We start from the raw sequence: 22,226 nt of genomic DNA on the forward strand, positions 1-22,226 counted from the left end.
AACGCTAGTCTCAAAATAATTCCGGTAAAAGTTTCTCTGGTAGCCGATTACGCATGCCTGAAACAGTTAGTGTGTAATCAAACTTTCTAATCGCTTCCATTTACAATCTATTCAGTATGTTGCTCCTGTCATATACCGTAACGAAATCTTATTTTATTTTTAACGCTCCCTCTCTACCAAAACTGGTTTCTAACAAGATGATTTTTCAAGCTAGAGTGGTCTATGGCACAACATAAACTTGATATAAATTATAATTTATAATTACAGTATTCATAAATGTCAAACCATCATTTTGGTTATATATGAATTCAATGAAATTGTCAAAACATGGCGTTACATACTGGCTCTTCACTAATGTAACAGAGATAATTATTGAAGATTGAAACGTATTTAGCATTAGTACTAGGTACACCAGCAAAGAATTGGACGAAATTTAGTTTATGGTTCTGAGGAAAAGAATATTAGATTCAAGGCACGAGGATGTTTTAAATAAAATCATACCAGGAAGACACTGTTGATCATATGAGGTAAAGATGGAGATATTTCAATATACAGAGTGGCACAGGGAACCGGGAAATTTTGAATTAACGTAAATGGCACAAATAAACACAGTACAAACATTATTTATTGATGGAAGTGCATTTACATAATATGCCATTTATGTTGCCATCATTACAAATTGTCACTTGTCATGTTGCTTCTTGAAAATGACATCGGAAAGATGTGCTCCATTTCGGCATACACATTCTGATAGCCTGGAGTGGAAACTCTGGAATGCTCGGTGTATCATGTCTCGGGGAATGCCAGTGATTTCGCCTTCAATCCTCTGTCTTAGTTCAGCGATGGCTGCAGGACGTGTGCGGTACACATTATTTTTAAGATGTCCCCATAGGAAGAAATCCCAAACACTGAGATCAGGGGATCTCGCAGGCCATGAAATGTCACCGTTACGTGACATGACGCACCTTCCGAACAATTGGCGGACGGCTTTCATCGATTGTCGATGTAGGTGAACATTGACTTTCTACTAAATCGAGGAGCAGTGTATTCAACCCGTGGGTCGCGAATCTCTTTCGGCTGGGTCTAGGGATTGCCGTATTTTGATTTTAAAATATATTTGTAAATAAATACAAATTACTTGAGATTAAAAATTATGTTAATTTTGACACTATAAAATTCTTCAGATGTCTACCAGATTTACTAACAATAATGTTTGTCATTTTTTCCAAGTAAGAAAACCTATCTCTATATTATTTCTTGCAGTAGGAGAAGGGAGTTAATTTTTCGTTCACTTGTTAATAACATTGTATTAATAAATTTTAATCTTGATCTTGAACTTTGTAAATTCATTATTGTATTATTGCATTCTGGATCTTTGTGATCACCCTCAGTAGAGGGCAGACGATTTTTTTTTCCAAATTTTTCTCTCTCTAAAACAAAATTCTTTGGATATCTTCTCGCCTTCTCTCAAGGAGAAAGTTGAGAGATAACACGCGACATTGTTCATGGGGACTAGAGACTCATTCACGAAGAATTGTCATCCCGAATTCCGCCTGATGAATGGTATAGAGAAGTCTGTGCTAAGAGCGATTTGTTAAAGTTATGTAATATTTTAGTGTTCAGTGAACCTGTCTAAATTGTGTTACAATCAGTATACATTACTAGTATTTCAGTTAGGTTTTCTCATTTCTAATAAACATGGATAAATTTATTTTTGGTAAAAGGAATGGGTTGTGGAGGCAAAAATCATAGTTGAAGTGGGTCGCGTGTTAGGTTGAAAACCGCTGGTCTAAGACGTCATGCTTTCGTCTAGATTTATGGAATAAGTGTATGGACTGGTGTCACCAGCAATGTGATGAATTTCAGGGAATAAAGTGACTAGCGAAATCAGTTCTGCAAGCCAGCTATAATGGTTGGGGGTCACACGTTAACACGTACTATTTGGATGACCGTTCACCTCTGCTGAGGCATGTGGACGTGAAGCGAATAGTCGAATATTAGGCCTAGGTCTTGGTTCTTCGTGGGTTATTGCGTCACGAATGTGTTTGTTATTGAGGTATTTTTAAACAATTTAGAATAGTACAGTTTTTTTTTTTTTTCGGATATTCGGGAGTGAAACAATTTACTATACAATTAAATTTGAGAAATGTAAGGTTTTCCGCTATGTATGTCAGTTGTAAATCATTCTTATCTACTCGCGAAGCTATTTCCAATATTCAAATATGCAGAAATTGAGAAGTTTGCCCTTTATCATAACATTTTCCTAAGGGGAAACAACGTACTCAAAATTTCAAATTTGTACAAAATATAAGGATGAACTTAAAAATAGTGAAATGCGTAGCCTATTTCTATACAAAAAAGAATGGCATCATTTCAATAAAAACTGATTCTACTGATATTTAGTCCCGCCGTGGCGTCGCGGTCTAAGGCATCCTACCTAGGACTCGCGTTACGGAATGCGCGCTGGTTCGAGTCCTCATGGGGGAAGAAATTTTCTCATGAAATTTCGGCCAGTGTATGGGATCGGTGCCCACCCAGCATCATAATGCACTTGGGGAGCTACGATAGGTAGCGAAATCCGGTTGCGAATGCCAGATATAACGGCTGGGAGGATCATCGTGCTAACCACACGATACCTCCATTCTGGTTGGATGATCGTCCACCTCTGCTTCGACATGTGGGCGTGAGGCCAGCAGCCGGCTGGTCAGTCTAGGCCCTTCAGGGGCTGTAGCGCCACGGATTATTATTATTACTGATATTTAACTGATCTTCTCTAAAAGTAGTGTAGTCTCATTTAAACTCTATTAAACGCTCTATTTTTGAAGACCTGTTACGTCTAATTTTCTACTTTGTCTATTCTTTTATCCTCCAGACGCCTTTGTGATCTTAAACAGACGTTATTCTGCAGACATATCTGCAGTCTTAATCGTGATCAGGTTTTAAAATATGAGAAGATTGTGTGTCAGGAAAAAGTTAATAAGTAGTTTGCATGAGTCTGACTCTTTTAGATCTGTAAATCTACGATGTGCGACCACTAGTTCTTTTCTTCAGAAGAAAGCGATATTAAGAATGTTTTCGTTCAGATTTGAACCGTGCAAAGCATGATAAACAATAGAACTCTGAGAATCTCTTACTCGTGCTACATGATTATTACAATCGAAGGCCACGTTATCCACATCATTATATTACATATAATTTCACATTATATTTCAAGATCACTAGTTATGAATGTTTTAAAATCATTATTCTATGAATTAGAGTGGCCATTTTCGTTTCTTGGAAATTATAATTAGACAGGTAGAATGACAAAGATTATTTGAACTTCTTCTTTACGTGTTTGATTTCGTTGGACAAATAATATATTTTCTGTGCTCTTTTGTTTTATTTATAACGTTGGTAGTTCCAAGTACAGATGTATTTATTAAGCAAGTTTTCTTTTTGATTTGCCTCCCATTACGACATTGTTTGCTTATTGCCGCTGTTCTAGTGTTTGACTTCCAACTATGTAGGAAGTTTCTCCTCTATTTAAAGACCATCTTCTGTGTATTTACTCTATTACATTCTTATTATATCCGCTTTTAGTAACAACAGTGGACAACGTGCATGACTTTAATATTCTAAGTTGTGTGTACTATTTAACATAGGTTAGCAGAATGGAACACTTAAAAACTAAACATTCATTAGATTACGCTATTACAGTCGTATTTTCAGTTACAGTGAACATTTTTGTGCCAGGACCAGGAGAATTAAATCTCTCCCTCCCCTGTATTCCAAAACATGTTTAGTTAAATATATACCCATAATCGTGTAAATTTTTATTGGTTACAATTAATATTGCACTATGATAAATAGAAATTAAGATCGCACTCCCAGTAAAATAGTGTCGTAACTAAAAAATTGTGATGCGTAAAGATATTATGCTATTCCCCAGTGAAATACTGCCCTAAAATATTTTACTCAAGATCTTTGATAATTTACTATTTTATTATTATAATTTTATACCTCCAACTAGTAAAGGCTGGTTCACAATAAACTGGGAACGGAAACAACGAGAACGGAAATGTTAAAATAAATGTATTTAAATGTGAGCATTAACAATTAACTATCGTGAATATTCATATTTAAATACATTTATTTTAACAATATTGTCGTTCTCGTTTACGTTCCCTGTTTATTGTGAACCAACCTTAAATCAGCATTTTAAATCGCTTGTCTCACAGTAAATGAGGAAAACTTTTAATTTTGTCTCTGAAAAGGTAAGATCATTTTCACCGGTCACGCGGCGTGCTATGCTTTGTATTGTTGCTTCGACTCTACTTCCGCGAGAGGAGGAATATGAAATGTTTGCACTGTACAGTATAATAAATAAATTTCTCCTTGCTGTACACAAGTAGCAAAATTGTTTTTTTATTTCTTAAAGAGAAATATTTTTTCAATGAATGTTATTGCTTCCCTTTATTTAATTTAAATAACAAGTCTTAGTATTATATACGTTTTAATGGGTCATTTAACGACGCTGTATCAACTTTGCAGTGATCTGACCGGTGTTATTAGTGATATCGAGATGTTACTTGGCGAGTTAAGTCCAAGGATTCACCATGATAAATCTGACATTCGCCTTACAGTTGAGGTAAATCTCTAAAAATCCAGACGAGGTAGCTAATCATTCAAAGCATAATTATTGTGCTCTAGCATCTATGTCATGTGCGTGTACATTCTTGCTGCCATAACAGTGGTGAAAAAAGTTACAGCGGTTTACTAATCCCGCGAACTTGCGGCCCAGTGTGACTCATTTAGCTGCCGTCATGTGCCGATTTAACATTAACAAAACGGTTCAGAGCAGCTCTCCTCAGAGTGCATTGTTTTATTCCACCTTTCATCATCACCATTATCTTTAGATCAGCATCCTGTAGTTTCTGCATAGCCACTATAACCAAAGACTGGTAATAAATAAAGAATTACTTATTACTAAGTTGACTTTTGCGACGGATTTAAAAATGTCACTTTGCTGCAACATATGGCAGACTGCAGCTGGGCAATTTGTCTGGGAACTGCTGCGTCAGAGTACTGAGTTATGAAGAATGTTTACATCGATAAACAAATGAGAGAATAATAATTCTACATATAAAATCGTTTTTCTTGTCGGCACTGTTACATCACCATGTGACGTCATTGTTCATATAACTCTTAAGCTATGAACCTTGTGCGGCCTTGCAACCATACACCAGACGAATTATTCATGTCGCCGTGTGGAAAATATTCTGTGGGCTCAAGGCGATTCCGTGGAGAGGAGACAAAACTGTTTTTCAAATTAATCCGTGCATGTTGTACGTGCTCAGTACACGGATGGAAAGGAATACAAAACGCACTTGGGTATTTCTGCTCCTAGAAGCTTATGTTTTTGAGGAAAACTCTTTTGAATGGCGGTTCAACTGTGGACATAAAAGTTACAAGAAACGCTCTTAGGGATGCCTCAGTTTCCTACCACCATTACTTCATTATTACCATCATCATCATCATCATCATCATCATCATCAACAACAACAACAACAACACGGCATGGGCCTATCGACCTGTTCCCAATTAGAACTGTTGCCTCCATCGAAGTCTCGGACGACCTAAATCTCTTCTTCCTTTTGGACAATATTGGAAAGCAGCTCATTACTACCATATTATCTTAAAACTCACTCCGAAAAAATTGTTTAAAATTTAATAAATAGAAATATATTACCGGTAGCTTCCTTTATTTATAATTATAATTATATAGGATTATTTAAAAATCACGAAAAATTTCAAAATAGTCTTTGTTAACAGATAATTTTACAGAAAAATAACAGTGAAGAGTGAGATTTATTGAGGTATAAACCAATTTCTGAGAATACACTGTTATGTACCTAGCCCATCTACTGTCACCTCGCAACTTGTTTCATAGCATGTCCCATATTTTGAATTTTGTCTAATTTTCTGGACTTCTTATAAAATCATCGCAGCAGTTACATATTTTCCTATGGACTTTGGTCTATCATAACGTTTTTCATCTGCTACAGAACCGATCTCTTCAATTCTTTTGACAAGTTTCCACAAATTGCAAGGTCAATCCATTATTTACTGTTTTGAATCTTCTTAGTATCCTGGAACAATCTCTTATTACATTCATAGTAACACTGAATAAGGTAAATTCACCTTTATAGAGGGAAATCCATTATTTTCTAGTATTAATTTGTATAAGAACACACATAAACTCACTCAAGAATAGCTTGAATTGCTGTTTATTTCATTTGCCATAGCATCAATAATTGTAAAATAATTGAAATAATTTTCTGTGAAAATAAACCTCACTTTTTTCATTAACAAAACTGTAGTTCTTTTTTCTATAAACTTACTTTTAAACAAAATTGCGGAATTTTCAAACCTGTCATGGCTTTTGAATAATCCTATATACGATAATAAATTAATATATTATTAATCTTCTATTTATGATTAATATTTCGAACTTTTACATTTCCTCTTTCAAAAAGTAGAACTTGGAGTGATATAAATCACTATCCTATATACGGTAATACATTAATGTACTATTAATCTTGTATTTACAATTCATATTTCGAACTTTTACATTTCCTCTTTCAAAAAGTAGAAACTGGAGTGATATAAATCACTATCCTATATACGGTAATACATTAATGTACTATTAATCTTGTATTTACAATTCATATTTCGAACTTTTACATTTCCTCTTTCAAAAAGTAGAACTTGGAGTGATATAAATCACTATCCTATATACGGTAATAAATTAATGTACTATTAATCTTGTATTTACGATTAATATTTCGAACTTGTACATTTCTTCTTTCGAAAAGTAGGAACTAGAGTGATATAAATCACTATCCTATATACGGTAATAAATTAATGTACTATTAATCTTGTATTTATGATTAATATTTCGAACTTTCACATTTCTTCTTTCGAAAAGTAGGAACTAGAATGATATAAATCACTATCCTATATACGGTAATAAATTAATGTACTATTAATCTTGTATTTACGATTAATATTTCGAACTTTTACATTTCTTCTTTCGAAAAGTAGGAACTAGAATGATATAAATCAGTATCTGCAGCATATAATATGATGCTTCCTATATATTTTTTGCTGAATGTATAAGAAAAATATATTTCAACACAACATATAAATCATCATCGTACTTAAAAAGCTATTTACACCTTCATAGTACATTTGAACACACATTAGTTTTAATCCTTGTTCTTGTCGTCCTCAGTGGTCTCGCTGTTACCATATTGGTCGTTGGATCGAGGTTCACTGGGTCAAACTGGGCCGAAGGCGTTATATTTTAAAGGAGAATAAAATTCTTACCATGACTCTCTTCGGGAGGGAAGTAAAGCTGTGGATCCCGTGTTATAGATTCACAGCACGTATAGAACTCTGTCCTTGATATAGGATCCCAGTCAGAATTTTTCGGCCATTTCTCACCCACATGGAATTTCGATGGTCATTCATTCATTCATTCATTCATTCATTCATTCATTCATTCATTCATTCATTCATTCATTCATTCATTCATTCATTCATTCATTTATTATATTCCATAGATCTTACATGAGCAATGAAGCTTTAAGATGTGGAACAAGTCAAAATTTTACAATATTACAATTACAATTTTTACATTGAGGTGAGGTGTATAACTTCTGCAATCGAAAGCATCGTTAAATAAAATACTACTCTATCACACCTATAGAATCTCTTAAATTGTGTAATAGTAATATGCGTTACAAGAGCGGTATGTTGAAGTTTTCATGTGCGAGGAAAAGTTTGAAAAAACGAAACGTAGTTGAGCTTTTTTAATTTCCGAGAATTGAAAGAAAACATACCGCTCGTGTATCGAATTATTTTGTGCGAAGATCGTTTATTACATACCTGAAAGAGGAATTTCTAATTAGTTGCAATGAAATCTCCATCTTGGTTTCTGTTCAATGACGGCAAATTTGCAAAACAAAAATATCTATCTTCAACACTGTTGCTTTAAAATGTTTTCTGTGTTTACTATACTCCAGCAGGCCGTGATATACGTCTGTCTTTTTTTTCCCTCCAGTCTATGATGAGTCTAGAATCTTGTTGATTTTTTCACGGCGAAGATCGTTTATTGCATACCTGAAAGAGGAATTTCTAATTAGTTACAATGAAATCTCCATCTTGGTTTCTGTTCAATGACGGCAAATTTGCAAAACAAAAATATCTATCTTCAACATTGTTGCTTTAAAATGTTTTCTGTGTTTACTATACTCCAGCAGGCCCCCAGTCTATGATGAGTCTAGAATCTTGTTGATTTTTTCACGGCTTCCTTAATGTTACTTGCATCACGAATGCAGTAACATTAAGGAAGCCGTGAAAAAATCAACAAGATTCCATAGACTGGGGGGAAAAAAAAGACAGACATATATCATGGCCTGCTGGAGTATAGTAAACACAGAAAACATTTTAAAGCAACAATGTTGAAGATAGATATTTTTGTTTTGCAAATTTGCCGTCATTGAACAGAAACCAAGATGGAGATTTCATTGCAACTAATTAGAAATTCCTCTTTCAGGTATGTAATAAACGATCTTCGCACAAAATAATGTACGATACACGTGCGGTATGTTTTCTTTCAATTCTCGGAAATTAAAGAACTCAACTACGTTTCGCTTTTTCAAACTTTTCCTCGAACATGAAAACTTCAACATACCGCTCTTGTATCGCATATTACTATTATACTTTCTGCAAATAGGCTGCACGGGAATGAATTTGTTTCGTAAAAATTCAGAATGCAACTAAAGAAAAATTTTCATATTCGATTTTTCTTTTAATATTCTCTATATTTCAGTTCATGTAGTACAAATACTGTCTCGTAAATTCTACAGAGTCTCGGCGAACGTTGACTTAGAGTACGTACACATTGGAGCAACGATAAACGACAAAATAAATTACCTAGCGACGCTTTGGATTATCAAAGAATCAAGTGTTCATAACGGAGCAACGAGGTCGCGGGAAGCTAACATTTTGATTTATCAGTAGAAGATATTCTATACATCAACTTAATGAAAGAAGATATATAGAAAATATCGGCTGCTAGGTTCAAGGTTAATATAACTTAAATACGTACAAAATTGAACCCGTTTCTCATCCCAAAGCTAGTATAAATTCAATGTGATATGATTGGTTCTTGTGATCATATAACGTATTACGAATAAATAAAGTACCTACACAACTGATCAATTTATCATTATCAATGATAATTAATTTAATATGCTGAAATAATCATAAATATATTAATACTCGGACACATTGATAACCACCGGTCATTATACACATTAATATTATCTTAACCAGAGATAATATGAACGACAAGAGCGAAGAAAATGGAATTTTTCTTTTTCTTCGCTTTTATCGTGTATCTTCGCTTTTATCGTTACTCCAATATGCACACCTCAGTGACAATGCATGCTTCAATTCTCTCTGATATAGCATCGCTGCTTCTTTTATCGTTTATCGTCTCGCTCCAACATGTACGTACGTACCCTTACTGTATTGTTGGTCTACAAGCTGTGAACCATAGCCCTATTGCCGCTGTTTGCCTCCGAGAACGCTTCGCTCAATTTCGTCATGAATACATTAGCTTAGCAGTAACTACAAGCTGTGGACTCATCCTGCTAAAAATGTTTTTTTTTTTCCGCATATTAATTCATCACACAAATGTTATAAAATGTTACGTATCTCACACTGTTAAGTGTTTCTTCAAAAAAAGAAGAGAAAAAGACTATGAACACTGACGACACACCACTCCCATATTTTTTCATCACACAGTGGAACATCATCCACGATTCTTGGCTCTTCTACTGGCCAGTATCCGTTGTTACGTGGTTCAGCGTGACCATGCAGATTAAACTAAGGTTGGTCGGAAAAGAAAGTCGATCTGGGATAATTTCCCGGTTATTAATGTTTTCCAACATCCAGTTACAAAAGTGAAGTGTAATGTGTGATGAATTAACATAATGCGGAGCGTTTCATGGCATTTTTCAGCAGGATTACGCCACAACTCATACTGCTATGTGTGCAAGACGGAATTGCGCCGAGCGTTCGCGGAGGCAAAGAGCGGTAATAACGCGGGGTACTTTTCGCTGTTCGCCCGACGTTCGTCAACGTTCACTGAGACTCTGTAGTTATGAAGTTCACTGCCATCATTGTAGTCGTTACAGCCATTGTTAATATTACCGTCGTCAGCATCATCTTAATCGTCTCCATATTTTCTTCAGCTACAGCATTTTCAACTTCATTCTTCACGTTTTTCTTCATTATTTCTATCATATTTTTACATTGTCGTTGTTACCTATTCATAATCTCTTCTCTAACTCCATTTTCATCTTCTCTATTCTCTTTTCATTTTCATATTTACCTACTACTTCATCTTTTATCTTCCTCGGCTTCTTTTCATTGTCCTCTTTGCTAAGTACAACAAAAAGGAAGACAAGATAACTGACACACGTTCACATCGCAAGATCCTATGACAGTAAATGCTGCTACAACGGAGATTATACAAAGAGCGGAAGCAAAATATCAAGTTATGAGTCGAGAAAGAAGCTTGAGGAATAAGGTGGGCCAAGGGTAAAATAATATATTCTTGAAATCTGAAATAACTTGTTTTTTTTTTCGGACGTGTAAGAAATAGATGTTTTCACTTCGCTACACAATCAGATATAATTGTATGATTACCAAGAAATATTGCAATATTTCATCGATCGTTTAAAATCAATACATCCTCATATTTCTTATTATCTTCTTAAAAATTGTTTTCTAATCCCTAAGATGACTTACTTTATGCGTACTACTCCTTTATGGCTTCTTCCATCTTTCCTACATAAAGCTGATGCTCTTTTTCAATCCAATTTGGAAATGATCTTAAATATATGTTTTACCGATACTAGTTGGACTCAATTCTCTCTCCCAATTAAATTTGGTGGTGTGGGCATTCGGAAACTTTTTGACGACTGTATACCTGCGTTTCTTTCTTCTGCCTTTGGAGTTTTCCGTTGCATCAAATCGCTCTTTCCTTTATACAGTGAAGCAACTGAAATCTGTCATGTGCGTGATGCTCTGACAAGTTGGTATACTTCCTCACAAACCACTCATCCTCCTGCCCATCCTGAATTTCAAAAGCAGTGGGACGTTACCTTTCCCAAAAAATTTTAGATAAACTCCTTTCTTCTTTCAAATCCGAACAAGACATTGCACGTCTCCTAGCTCTTCAAGAGAGTGAGTCTGGAGCTTGGTTACACGCATTACCTTCTCCTCACATCGGCACTCTAATGGATAATACATCCTTTAAAATCGCAATGGCTTTACGCCTTGGGTGTAAACTCTGCCAGCCACACCAATGTATTTGCGGAGGAATTGCTGATATTTACGGTCATCATGCACTCAGTTGTGAGAGGAGCAAGGGTCGCATTCCCAGACATACGTCACTCAATGATATCATTAAAAGATCTCTGACTTCTTGTGGCATCCCGTCTCTTTCGGAACCACCAGGTATTAGTCGCGCGGATGGTAAACGGCCCGATGGTCTCACCTTAATTCCATGGTCTAGAGGAAAATCTTTAATTTGGGACTCCACTTGCGTTGACACTCTAGCTCCATCTCACTTGCCGAATACCTCCAGACGCGCAGCATCTGCTGCTGAATTAGCCGTGACAAAAAAAGTCAATAAGTATGCTCATCTTTTAGACAATTATATCTTTGTCCCCTTTGCTGTGGAGACCTTCGGTCCTTGGAGTCATGACGCTAAAGTTTTGGTATCTCAAATCGGCAAAATTTTTATCTCCATTACCGACGATCGTCGTTGCACTACTTATTTGCGTCAACGTTTAAGTATTGCAATTCAACGCGGAAATGCAATGAGCGTTTTGGGTACACTTTCCGAGTCCAGCCCTTTGGATGAACTATTTTTCTTGTAAAATTTATTTAGTATAGATAGATATTTTTAGAAGTTTTTTTTTTCATTACTAGATAATATTTTATAGAAATCATTACATCAGTACGAATTACTACAACCATGATGTCATCAACTTTCTATCTGAATTGCGATACTTCAGCGTTTGCTTACCGCAAGAAGTCAATTAGAATCGTTAGAATTCTTGTAATGTTTCAACTTGAGACAACTCTTCAGGAATTAGAGAAGACAGTAATCTATAACGACGACAGGAAGATTCTAAGCGCTATGGAATACAAATTTCAAAATGCAGGATTTCCATATTCATAATATCAAGGTCGAATTCCATCATAACACCAGCCTGTTATTGGGATAGGTGCAGAGAGAGAGAGAGAAAGATAGAGAGAGATGGCACGCTATTAGCAATTTTAAAGAACCGGTCTCCCCTCCCCGTGCCTACAATTCAAAGCTTATTACACGAAGTGGAACACATGCCTACCGTCAGTTTGCTGTACAACGCCATCGAGAAGACAAGAGACAATCGAGAAGCGTAATATTAAACGATCTAGTGGACCGTGCTGGATTCGATTGTTGACCGCGTTCAGTTGTTCCGCTGTTGGTTGAGTGAAAGTGCTCGTCGCTGCTACATTTCGAGGTGTTGTGGTAGAATCGGAAACGTGTGTCTAAACACTGCAGACAATAAGGAAGCTGAATACCCTCACATTTACTGATAATGCCGAAACTGCAGGTATTTATATTGTTTACTTCAATTGTTAATCATCACCAGACTCCCTGAAGGAACCATATGTTTCTTCAATAATATTGCATATTCTCATCCATATGTTATAATGCATATTATGTTACTTGTGTCACATTTATGTGAAATTTGATTTCTCAGAGCAATAGAGTGAATGATATTAAATTATTTAATTAGTTATTCGAGGTGACAATACGTTCTGATACTTCCATATTAATACAGCACAAAAACAAAGCGTAAAAATAATAACCACATTTTTCAAGTCTTTTTTCAGATTATACGTTATCTAGATTAGAGCATTAAATTTTCATGCCAGTGACTCGGGTTCAAATCCTGATTATGGCTTTATGGTGTAAAAAGGCAGCATTGAGTCCTGTCATAACCACTTATCACACCAGTGTAGGGAGCAGTGGGAAAATTGTTGCATTGTATTACATTTCCACTAGATCAATTTTATTTAACTCCTACAGCGAACGTTCCATGGAGGAAACAACAGTAACAATTTCTCAATTGGCCCTGAAGTCAACAAGAATACATAAATGACGAAATTAGATAAGGTGCGGTTGAAGGGGAATATCGCCGTCCAGGAAGAAATAAACTCTCCTAGGAAATACATTCATCGTTATTACTGAGACACTTCCATTTCTCTCGTTAGAGCTCAAATCTTATCATTTATTGCGTGTAAATAACACGCATAAATTTAAATCCTAAAGTCTGAAAATAAAGACTAAAATTTCTCACTTATCTACATAACGTAGTTAAGTCATGGGCTTTATTTTTATAATAACTGGCATTTTACCATTATGTTATTCTTACACATAAATGTACTGGCTTGGTTCTGATATTTGTTTTCTATAGAAAGAAACTGGAGGCCCAAGAAATGTAATTTCTTAGAATATCAGTGGGTTTTATACGAACAGATGAAATTAGAATCGAATTATTCGGGACAAATTAGGGTACATGAAAGCAAACTCAATGAAAATGTAGAATAATTATATATATACCAATAAAAAGGACCGTACACCAATATTACCGAGGAGGTCTACTGGGAAAAGGAATATAGGCAGACAACGAAGATGATCAGACAGGTTTACAGTAAAACCACAGTCTAGTATATACAGTCACGAAGCTCAATACATAGTAAATATGCATCCATAGATAGTTGCTAACCACTAGGATCGCTAATATCGCCTCTTTACAGACAATGTGAAATAGTACCGCCACAGTCTATAGTTCCTAGCACCCTCACAACTCAAGCTTCGTGACTGTATATACTAGACTATAGTAAAACTATGAGTCTATGAACAGACCGTGAAGTTCAGACTTTGATGATGATGATGATGATGATGATGATGATGATGATGATGATGATGATGATGATGATGATGCAGTGCCATTTTTGTGATTGTGCCATGTCCATGTACTGAACAGTCTACAGAAGAAATACAGAAATCAATTTCAACTTTATGAAGTCAAATATTAGGTCGCACTTTCTCTTGTGTTCAACTTCTTATAACCCAGTCACATTAGATTGAAAACCAAAGAGAGGTAAAGGTGTCATGAGCGAGGACAGAGCTCGAATTCAGGACAAGGTATTCCACGTTCCTAGAAACTCGGGCTCAAGATCTTAACACTGCCTACTGGATAGCCTGTCTTCTGAGTAAATTTACAAGTGAACATCATGTCTGTTAATAATGAGAAAGCTACTGACGGCTGTTAACAATGTAGGTACCATAATAATTTTATACTGCAGTATGGCCCAGTTGACAGCATTTTTGACTAGAAATATTGTAGATCCGGGTTCGGTTCTTGGAAAAAAATACAAAGTTTACTTCCTTTCTGTAGATATGTGTTCCTGTTGTTGTGTTTATTCTAAATTTTAAGACACGTCATTTGTTTATACTGTAGTACCTAATGCTAGTTAAGGAACTAGAGAAGTACGTGCAGCAGGAATAATCCTCAGTAGCTTGCAAAATCTAAATAATCGAGTAGGCCCTACGGATACAAGAACAATCATAATTTACTAGTTTTATTGAAAAATTTCTTTACACACATAAACCCCAATGATCATAATACGACATTGAAATACATTATATGGCCGCAAGCTCAGTGAATAAAAAAAACGCTCTAGCAAATTGATACTGTAAGGTGGATTTTATACATTACTTTGCTTTTGGAATACGGAACTTCTGCAGCACCTTTTCGAGCATTGTCACAGACATAACGTGACGGAATACCCAGCTTTACTTACACCTACAGGATGCGGTAATTCGAATTTTTCTTCTTAAAAATCGCCGTCCTTGGCCGGATTTAACCCACGATACTTGGGTCTGGAGCACAAGTATGGTAAATATTATATTGCTGAGGGCCACAGTAAAGTAAGAAATATAACCACTGAAGGTCAGACAGAGTTGAGATTTTCAGTAAGGTAGTTGTGATTATGGTGCATTATTATTAATCTGAATTTTAAAAAAAGAATATGGTAGTTCACACTTATTGCTAGTAATTTATAACATGTTGTGAACTATTAATCTTTTGTCATGTTTGTGCGAGTACAACTAATAAAATGAAAGATAAAAAAAATATTGGAAATATTCTTGCAAGCACCTTGCTTGAAACTAGAACGCATAATGTAGGCCTATATTACGACATAATACACAGTTGTCATTGAACTAATTTTAAGCATGCTGGTGTTCAGGCCCTGGCATTCCCCGACTTTTTCCTACTAAATTGAAATTCCGTTCAACATGTGAGGTCGTATTGGAAAATAAGACATCCTTTTGTACACACACTAAAAAGTGAGGCAATTCTTCTTCAAAATTACAAATAGATTCATTTCGTAGAGATCGAGTCACACATAAAACTCTAGGAGTCATATTCATAGACATTCTTAGCGCGAGCTTCCGGTGGATGATCAGCGAACTAACGTTTTTCGTATTCTTAAACCAGTGTTAGAAATAAGTTATGATATGAATCCTGCACAAGTAATCAGTCGATAGCCGGGGCTAGTTTAGCATGCTCGTAGCGTGGGCTAGCGAAATGTCTATGCATAGCAGTCTACTTTATTCGAATAATGAGTGAAAGATGCATTAAATGAAGAGTTATATATATATATATATATATACTGAATATTAATAAAATTTATCAGATATGATTGTGGAAATAAGTGGTATTCATTCATAGTTATTTGCCCAAGGACAGGTACTTCACAGTAAATCCAGGATTCTCCAGATCTTCCCTCTGCGCATATGATTCATTTTATCTTAATGTTTTCTATTATCTGATAACTTCTTCTACCCTGAATTTTTCTCCCGTTCGCTATTCCTTTCAGTGCATCATTCAATAAGCAGTTCCTTCTTAGCTAGTGACCCAGTCCATTTCTTTTCTCTTTCTGATCAGTTTCATCATTATTCTTTTTTCACCCACTCTCTACTACAGCTTCATTTCTTATTTTGTTATATGGTACTAATGTATTGGGTTGGTACATAAGTTCGTAGCGTTTATTCATAAGTTTGTTAAACACATCAGATACACATAAGAGAGAAGTTAATCATCAACAATATATTCTCCTTCACTATTTACAGCAGTCTGCCAATGATTGAGTATTTTTTCGATTCCACGCCTGTAGAAATCGCGTGATTTAGAGTTAAAGAAGTCGTCAAGTCATGTTCGGAGTGCATTTTCATCCGGAAAGGAAGTTCCTTGAAGGTTGTTTGATAGAGAGCGGAAAAGGTGAAAATCTGAGGGCGCAAGACCAGATGAATAAGGTGGTTGCGGAATGACTTTCCAACCCAACTCCTGGATAGTGTTTTGTGTCATGTTAGCAGAGTGTGGGCCGGCGTTATCGTGGAGTAGCATCACTTCTTGTTGATCGTTTTTCTTGGATTGCGTGTGCAAGACGTCTCAGTTGATGGCAATAAATGTCGGCAGTGATAGTTACATCTCAGGGAAGCAATTCGGTAGTACAGCACACCCTCGCAGTTCCACCAGATGCACAACATTATCTTTTGTGGATGCATGCTGGCCTTTGTATAGGGAGTTGCTTTTTTGTTCGGGCTCAAACATTCCTTTCTTTTCTTTATGTTAGCATAAAGACACCATTTCTCGTCACCAGTAACGATATAGGATAGGAATGTTCGATGCTGTTTACGAGCCAATCGATGACGAGCAAGCAGAGATGCAATAATATGACCATCCAAACCAAAACAACAAGAATGAGGTTTAAAGTAAAAGTTCTCTAAAATACAGCGTAAAGTAGCAAACTCAAAACACAAGATTACTTAGGGCAAAGTTAAAGAAGTGCTTAATTTCTCACGCCTTATATTCTGTAGGAAAATTTATGACATTCAACAATGCTGCATGAATATTACTGTCTTGTATTACCTCGGAGTTTAATTAAGACCGTTTAAATATATTAATCCACAATTATTCACGTCAGTGTACTCGGTAACTGGCAAGTGTGATGAACTGTGACCATTCTACCATCGTGTGACATTTGCCCCATGCTTTCCATTATCTCGGCACTAGAATGAGGTGGTGTGGTCGGCACCACGCTCTGGCCGCCTTTTACCCCCGGGAAAGACCCGGTACTCAATTTTATAGGAGGCTGAGTGAACCTCGGAGCCGTTCTGAAAGTTTGGCAACGAGAAAAAATCCTCCATGCCCCCCAAGTGCCTTCATGGCATGTTACGGGGATACCTTTACCCTTTTTTTTTATTAAGTATCGATAATAATCCCTTGTGTTGTATTAGTATAATTATTGTAAAACTTTTTTGTATTTCAACTGAACTGCGACTATAATTAAGACTTTAGTACAATTAAGATTTTCGACATGTTCTATATTCTAGCTGTGAAGCGATGTACGAATACTATGGAATGTAAATAAATACAATACAATACAATACAATACAACACCCGGCATTACTTAATTGAAATAAAATTATCTTGCAATAGGACAATACGAGACCCATAACTTTCAAACAACTATAGAAAAAAAACAGGGATTAGAAGAAATCGAACTACTGCAACACCCGGGATATAATTCTGATCTTGCGTCTTCAGAAATACCGTGGTGGGAAATACCATCTGTTTCGATGCATGGCCCACTTTCTGTGTGGAAGAAATTTTCAAAACTTGGACGCCGTTGAAATGAGTAGGGCCTATCACCGAATTTTCATCAAAAACCGGAAATTGGTACAGTTACGGGATAAAAACCCCCTGAGACGTGGCTCAAGCAGTGCCTGATTTAGGCCTAGGCAACCTAGGCAGTTGTCTAGGATGGCAATTTCCGGGGGGACGGCATTTTCTTTCTTTCTTTCTTTCTTTCTTTCTTTCTTTCTTTCTTTCTTTCTTTCTTTCTTTCTTTCCATTTTCATTTAACAGTAAAATTTGTTTTCAAACACTTGTTCGTAAATATTTTCTGAAGTTTGTTCTTGAACACCTTGTGAAAGTCGGATATTGTTTTGTTATTGTATTGTCGCGGTCGCGGCGAGAGTAAAAGGGAAGTGTGCAGCTGCATAATTATATTGTAATACTTATCACATTATTATACTATGGAACTGCTTAAATTTAACTGCTTGTATAAACATTAATTCATTGTTGAAAATCAAATTGGATGTGTGTTTATTATTTATCTCTATGAATAGTAACCACAACTCTGTTACATCTCCAATGTATACAATACTATTTAATCACTTTTCAGCATGTGCATTATATAATTCAATATGAAAGGGTCTTCGCAACCGTACCTGGGTTCCCAGTCTTCCGTAATATCTCTGCCAGGATTCACCTTGGAAGGACCGTTGTAATGGATTATGTGCTGCTTGGTCACCTTGGCGGAATGAATTTAGGGCGGGGGATAAGGGGCCCCCATTAGGTGAGCGAGTGAGGGGTCACATGCGGCCGGTGGGCTGGTACACCTCATTCCCATTCATTCCATAAATTCCGGGTGCACAATAGGCCTCAGTATGGCCGACGCGCAAAGGGTCGTCCCTAACCCACGCCTAGTCACAGTTACCTAACCTGACCTTTATTCCACAAAGACTTGGAGTTTTTTTTTCTCAATTTGCTTTATACTTCCTATCGAAGTAAGAAATATTCGTAATAATTATACCACCAACAAAACCAATGCTTAAAAATAAACCTTCCACATATCAATTTTGTTTCAACAGTGAATATGTTTGAATATGTCTCTTTTCATCGAGTCTGATGCGCTTCATCAGATCGACTTTGATGACATCGTCAATGCTTTCTCTGTGAAGAAAGTGTGAAGGAAATCTTTATAATTCACAAGTAAGATGCATGTATTTTGATTCCAGTAATTTATTGATTTCCGAATTGTAACATTTTATTTAAAAATAATTTAAAGTAAACATGACCTGTATAATAGCTGCTTATAAAAAATGTTTGTGGGGGTTCGGGGGGGTGGCAAATTTTAACACTGCCTAAGGGCGGCACAATACCTGGGCTGAAGACCATACAATCTAAGAAATTAAGATTCATTTCTTGCCACAACACACTTCCACTAAAATTTTACTGCAAATTCGACATTACTCATGAGACAGTATCTATAAACAAAAATAAAGGTTCCGTGTCCTTTCTGGATGTATTGTATAAAGTACGTCACTTCCAACCTTTCATCTGACATAAGAGTATTGTTAGACAAGTAACGTGCAGACTATTATAGAAATGTTGTGGTGTGTGACGGGTGTTAACGATCTGTCATGTCGTGTCAAGAGCATAAACTAACGACATCTATTGTACTGTTTATATACTCGTTGCAATGACGTAGGAGAAGAAGAACAATTTGTTACCGTAATGCGCATCAAAATATTTACGACTAAAGTCCATAGCGACGACAATTACTTATGACAAACTCATTATAATTATGTTGAGGTACAATGGACATCTCTAAATTGGACTACTCAGGCTCCTTTCTTAAAAATACGCTGCCCGTCACAGGCATGAAGTATCTGTGTTACCCTTTTCATGATACACAAATTGTAGCACAACACAGGGATTTCTTTCTTAAACTAGACAAAATGAAAAAAGAAAGTTCTTAGAAATAAAAATATCTGCGTTCGCGCAATGGAAAGTCGTTACCATCCCGAAAATAAAACTGTTCTTGGCACTGGTTACTTACATGTGCGTGGTAGGCAAAACTATTTGCGGGACTCATACATAATAGATTTCATTGTGAAAAGTAACTGTGAAAAATAAATTCGCTTGTCTCTTGATACATTTTGTTCATCATGGTAACGTTGTGTAAGTAAAAATGATGCACGCTACATTATTTTTTTTAGTTTTAGGCACACAAAAAAATGCTAAAAACGTCTCATGTGGAGCAAAAATGTTCACTCTTGAACATTTCTGAATTTTATTCCACACGTTAGCGCATTATTAAAAGCATGACTTAGTGTTATTTCTTGCCCCAATTAGAACCATTCATCTTAACAGAACCAGACATTTAAATACTTCCGCTTAAGGCGGGCAACATACTGCATCGGACATTGTGTCTCGGACAGGACGGTTTTGTCTCAGACCGTCGATGTGACAGTGATTACACACATTCTTATGAGGCTGCAGCATGCTGCATCGGACATTCGTCTCGGGATATACAGTAGGTCCAATGCAGTATGCTGCAGTCTCATAAGAATGCGTGCACTCACCGTCACATCTAACGGTCAGAGACAAAACCGTTCTGTTCGATACAATGTCCGATGCAGTATGCTGCCGAACTAAATTGTTAACTATGATAGTAATTCAGCATACCACTGCAACTGAGTGATGCTAGTATAAGTGCTGTACATATTATGCAGTCTGGAAGTTTGTTGGATAGTGCCTTTCTCCGTAGAGAAGTCCAACAAATAATATAATTAAGTGTGCTGTCTGTCGGTCTCTCTTTCTGCCTCTCCGCTTGCTTCTATTTCAATGAATTTTTAACTGCAAAACTAATTCAACGTAAGAACTAGCGAAATGCAATAAATGTTTTACGACAGTTCTGAGCGCGTTAAGCAGGAAGACAGACACTAATCCCGAGTTGTCTTCTACTAACGACCGTACTGACAAGTGAGCTATGATTACAAAATCCAAAGCAATTGAGATGGGCAGATATTTACAATTGGAGGCGTTGGAACCAGAGTGGCTGAATTGTCTGTAATTGGTGCATGCAATCATGGAGATGACCTCCACGTGTTTCGGTCTGGCTGCCAACCCTTGTATCGCAAACATTCAAGAGTCAACTTACTTTCACATAGGCCTTACAATATGTATCCTATTGAATAAATGTGTCGTTACTAACTGAAATCTATCTATGTGTGACTTCTTCATAGTGTCCAATTGATCATTGGATGCCAACCATATTTGCAGTATGGAGTTTAGCAATTGAATTCAGTATTGTAGTCGGAAATGAAGGAATGAAAAATAAAAAGTAAAGAAGGAATGAAATTGTAGCACTATAGTGAAAGTGTTCCTTTTCACGGATTTGAGATAAGTAAGAAAAATATTTGGAAAAAATAATTCAGCTGAAATGAATTATTATGGAAAAGGTTTAGTGTATTGTATCCAGAATTTAACACAAAGTAAGAAGAAATAAATTATAATATAGTAATGAAATAAACAGAGAATAATATAGAGGACAATAAATTTTCACTTGTGAGTGAATTCTCAAATCTTTCTCACCCTAAATTATACTTGTATTTTCTTAACAAAAAGTCATATGTGAAAAAAAAGTATTATGGTTTCATTACATATTCTAGTCATTTAATCGTTTGCAAAAGGTATAGGAGTACATCCATTGGAAAGGGTTAAAGAAGGAAACAAATTCAGTTCCCTTTTTGTTTGTTTTCTGAGAAAAATAAGTTTGTTAGCATTGTGTTTTATTTGAGTATAGGCCTATTGGTTTTTGATAATATCGTATATCGAAGTGTATAATATTTCTCAAAGGTAGTTACTACATTCAATTATGACCCTTATTTTAAACAACAGCTGTATAATTGTAGAGTTCAGAACCATAGTGGGCCAAGCGCCATTTACTAAAGACGTAGAAAATAAGGGTTAAAATTAAGTTATTACCATAATTCAATGGAAACATATAGTAAGTAATACAAAGTGTACACATTAAAACTAAATGATATGTCAATTTTCATTAAACTATGGTATTCGTTTAATTTTAACCCTTGCTTTCTCCATTTTTAATAAATGGCGCTTGGCCCACTATGGCTCTGGATCCTTCAATTGTCTCCTTTATCCATTATGTTTGGTTCTTACGCTTCCTTACACCTTGGAAATCTGTACACAATAAGCTCTGAGAAAGTACGCAAAAATTCGGAGCAGAATATTTACAGTTTTCATTTCTGCGCTGTATGTTAATTGCGATTTAAGTGGTACTTAACAATTTTCTTTTATATATATTAATTACAACGTTTCCGAACTTGGACATTGCCTATTAAAATTAATGAACCCAGATACTCCCTTCGTCTACACATTGTAATT

The 22,226-nt window shown here is 35.9% G+C and overlaps 1 protein-coding gene across 6 annotated transcripts in view; it reads left to right on the forward strand.

The window, feature by feature from the left end:
• The window catches only part of LOC138705869 (solute carrier family 2, facilitated glucose transporter member 1-like), a 243,569-nt gene that overhangs the window by 119,592 nt on the left and 101,751 nt on the right, over positions 1 to 22,226 (forward strand). The window contains exon 1 of one of the 6 annotated variants that reach the window (XM_069834573.1): positions 12,476 to 12,725. The exons of the other annotated variants lie outside the window; for them this stretch is intronic. Within the exon in view, the coding sequence (XP_069690674.1) occupies positions 12,711 to 12,725 (15 nt within the window). The 5' untranslated portion in view covers positions 12,476 to 12,710. Of the gene's footprint in view, positions 1 to 12,475; positions 12,726 to 22,226 lie in introns of those variants that run through there. 6 annotated transcript variants of the gene reach the window in all.

Source organism: Periplaneta americana, chromosome 9 (genome assembly GCF_040183065.1).
Source record: "Periplaneta americana isolate PAMFEO1 chromosome 9, P.americana_PAMFEO1_priV1, whole genome shotgun sequence".
Taxonomy (NCBI): domain Eukaryota; kingdom Metazoa; phylum Arthropoda; class Insecta; order Blattodea; family Blattidae; genus Periplaneta; species Periplaneta americana.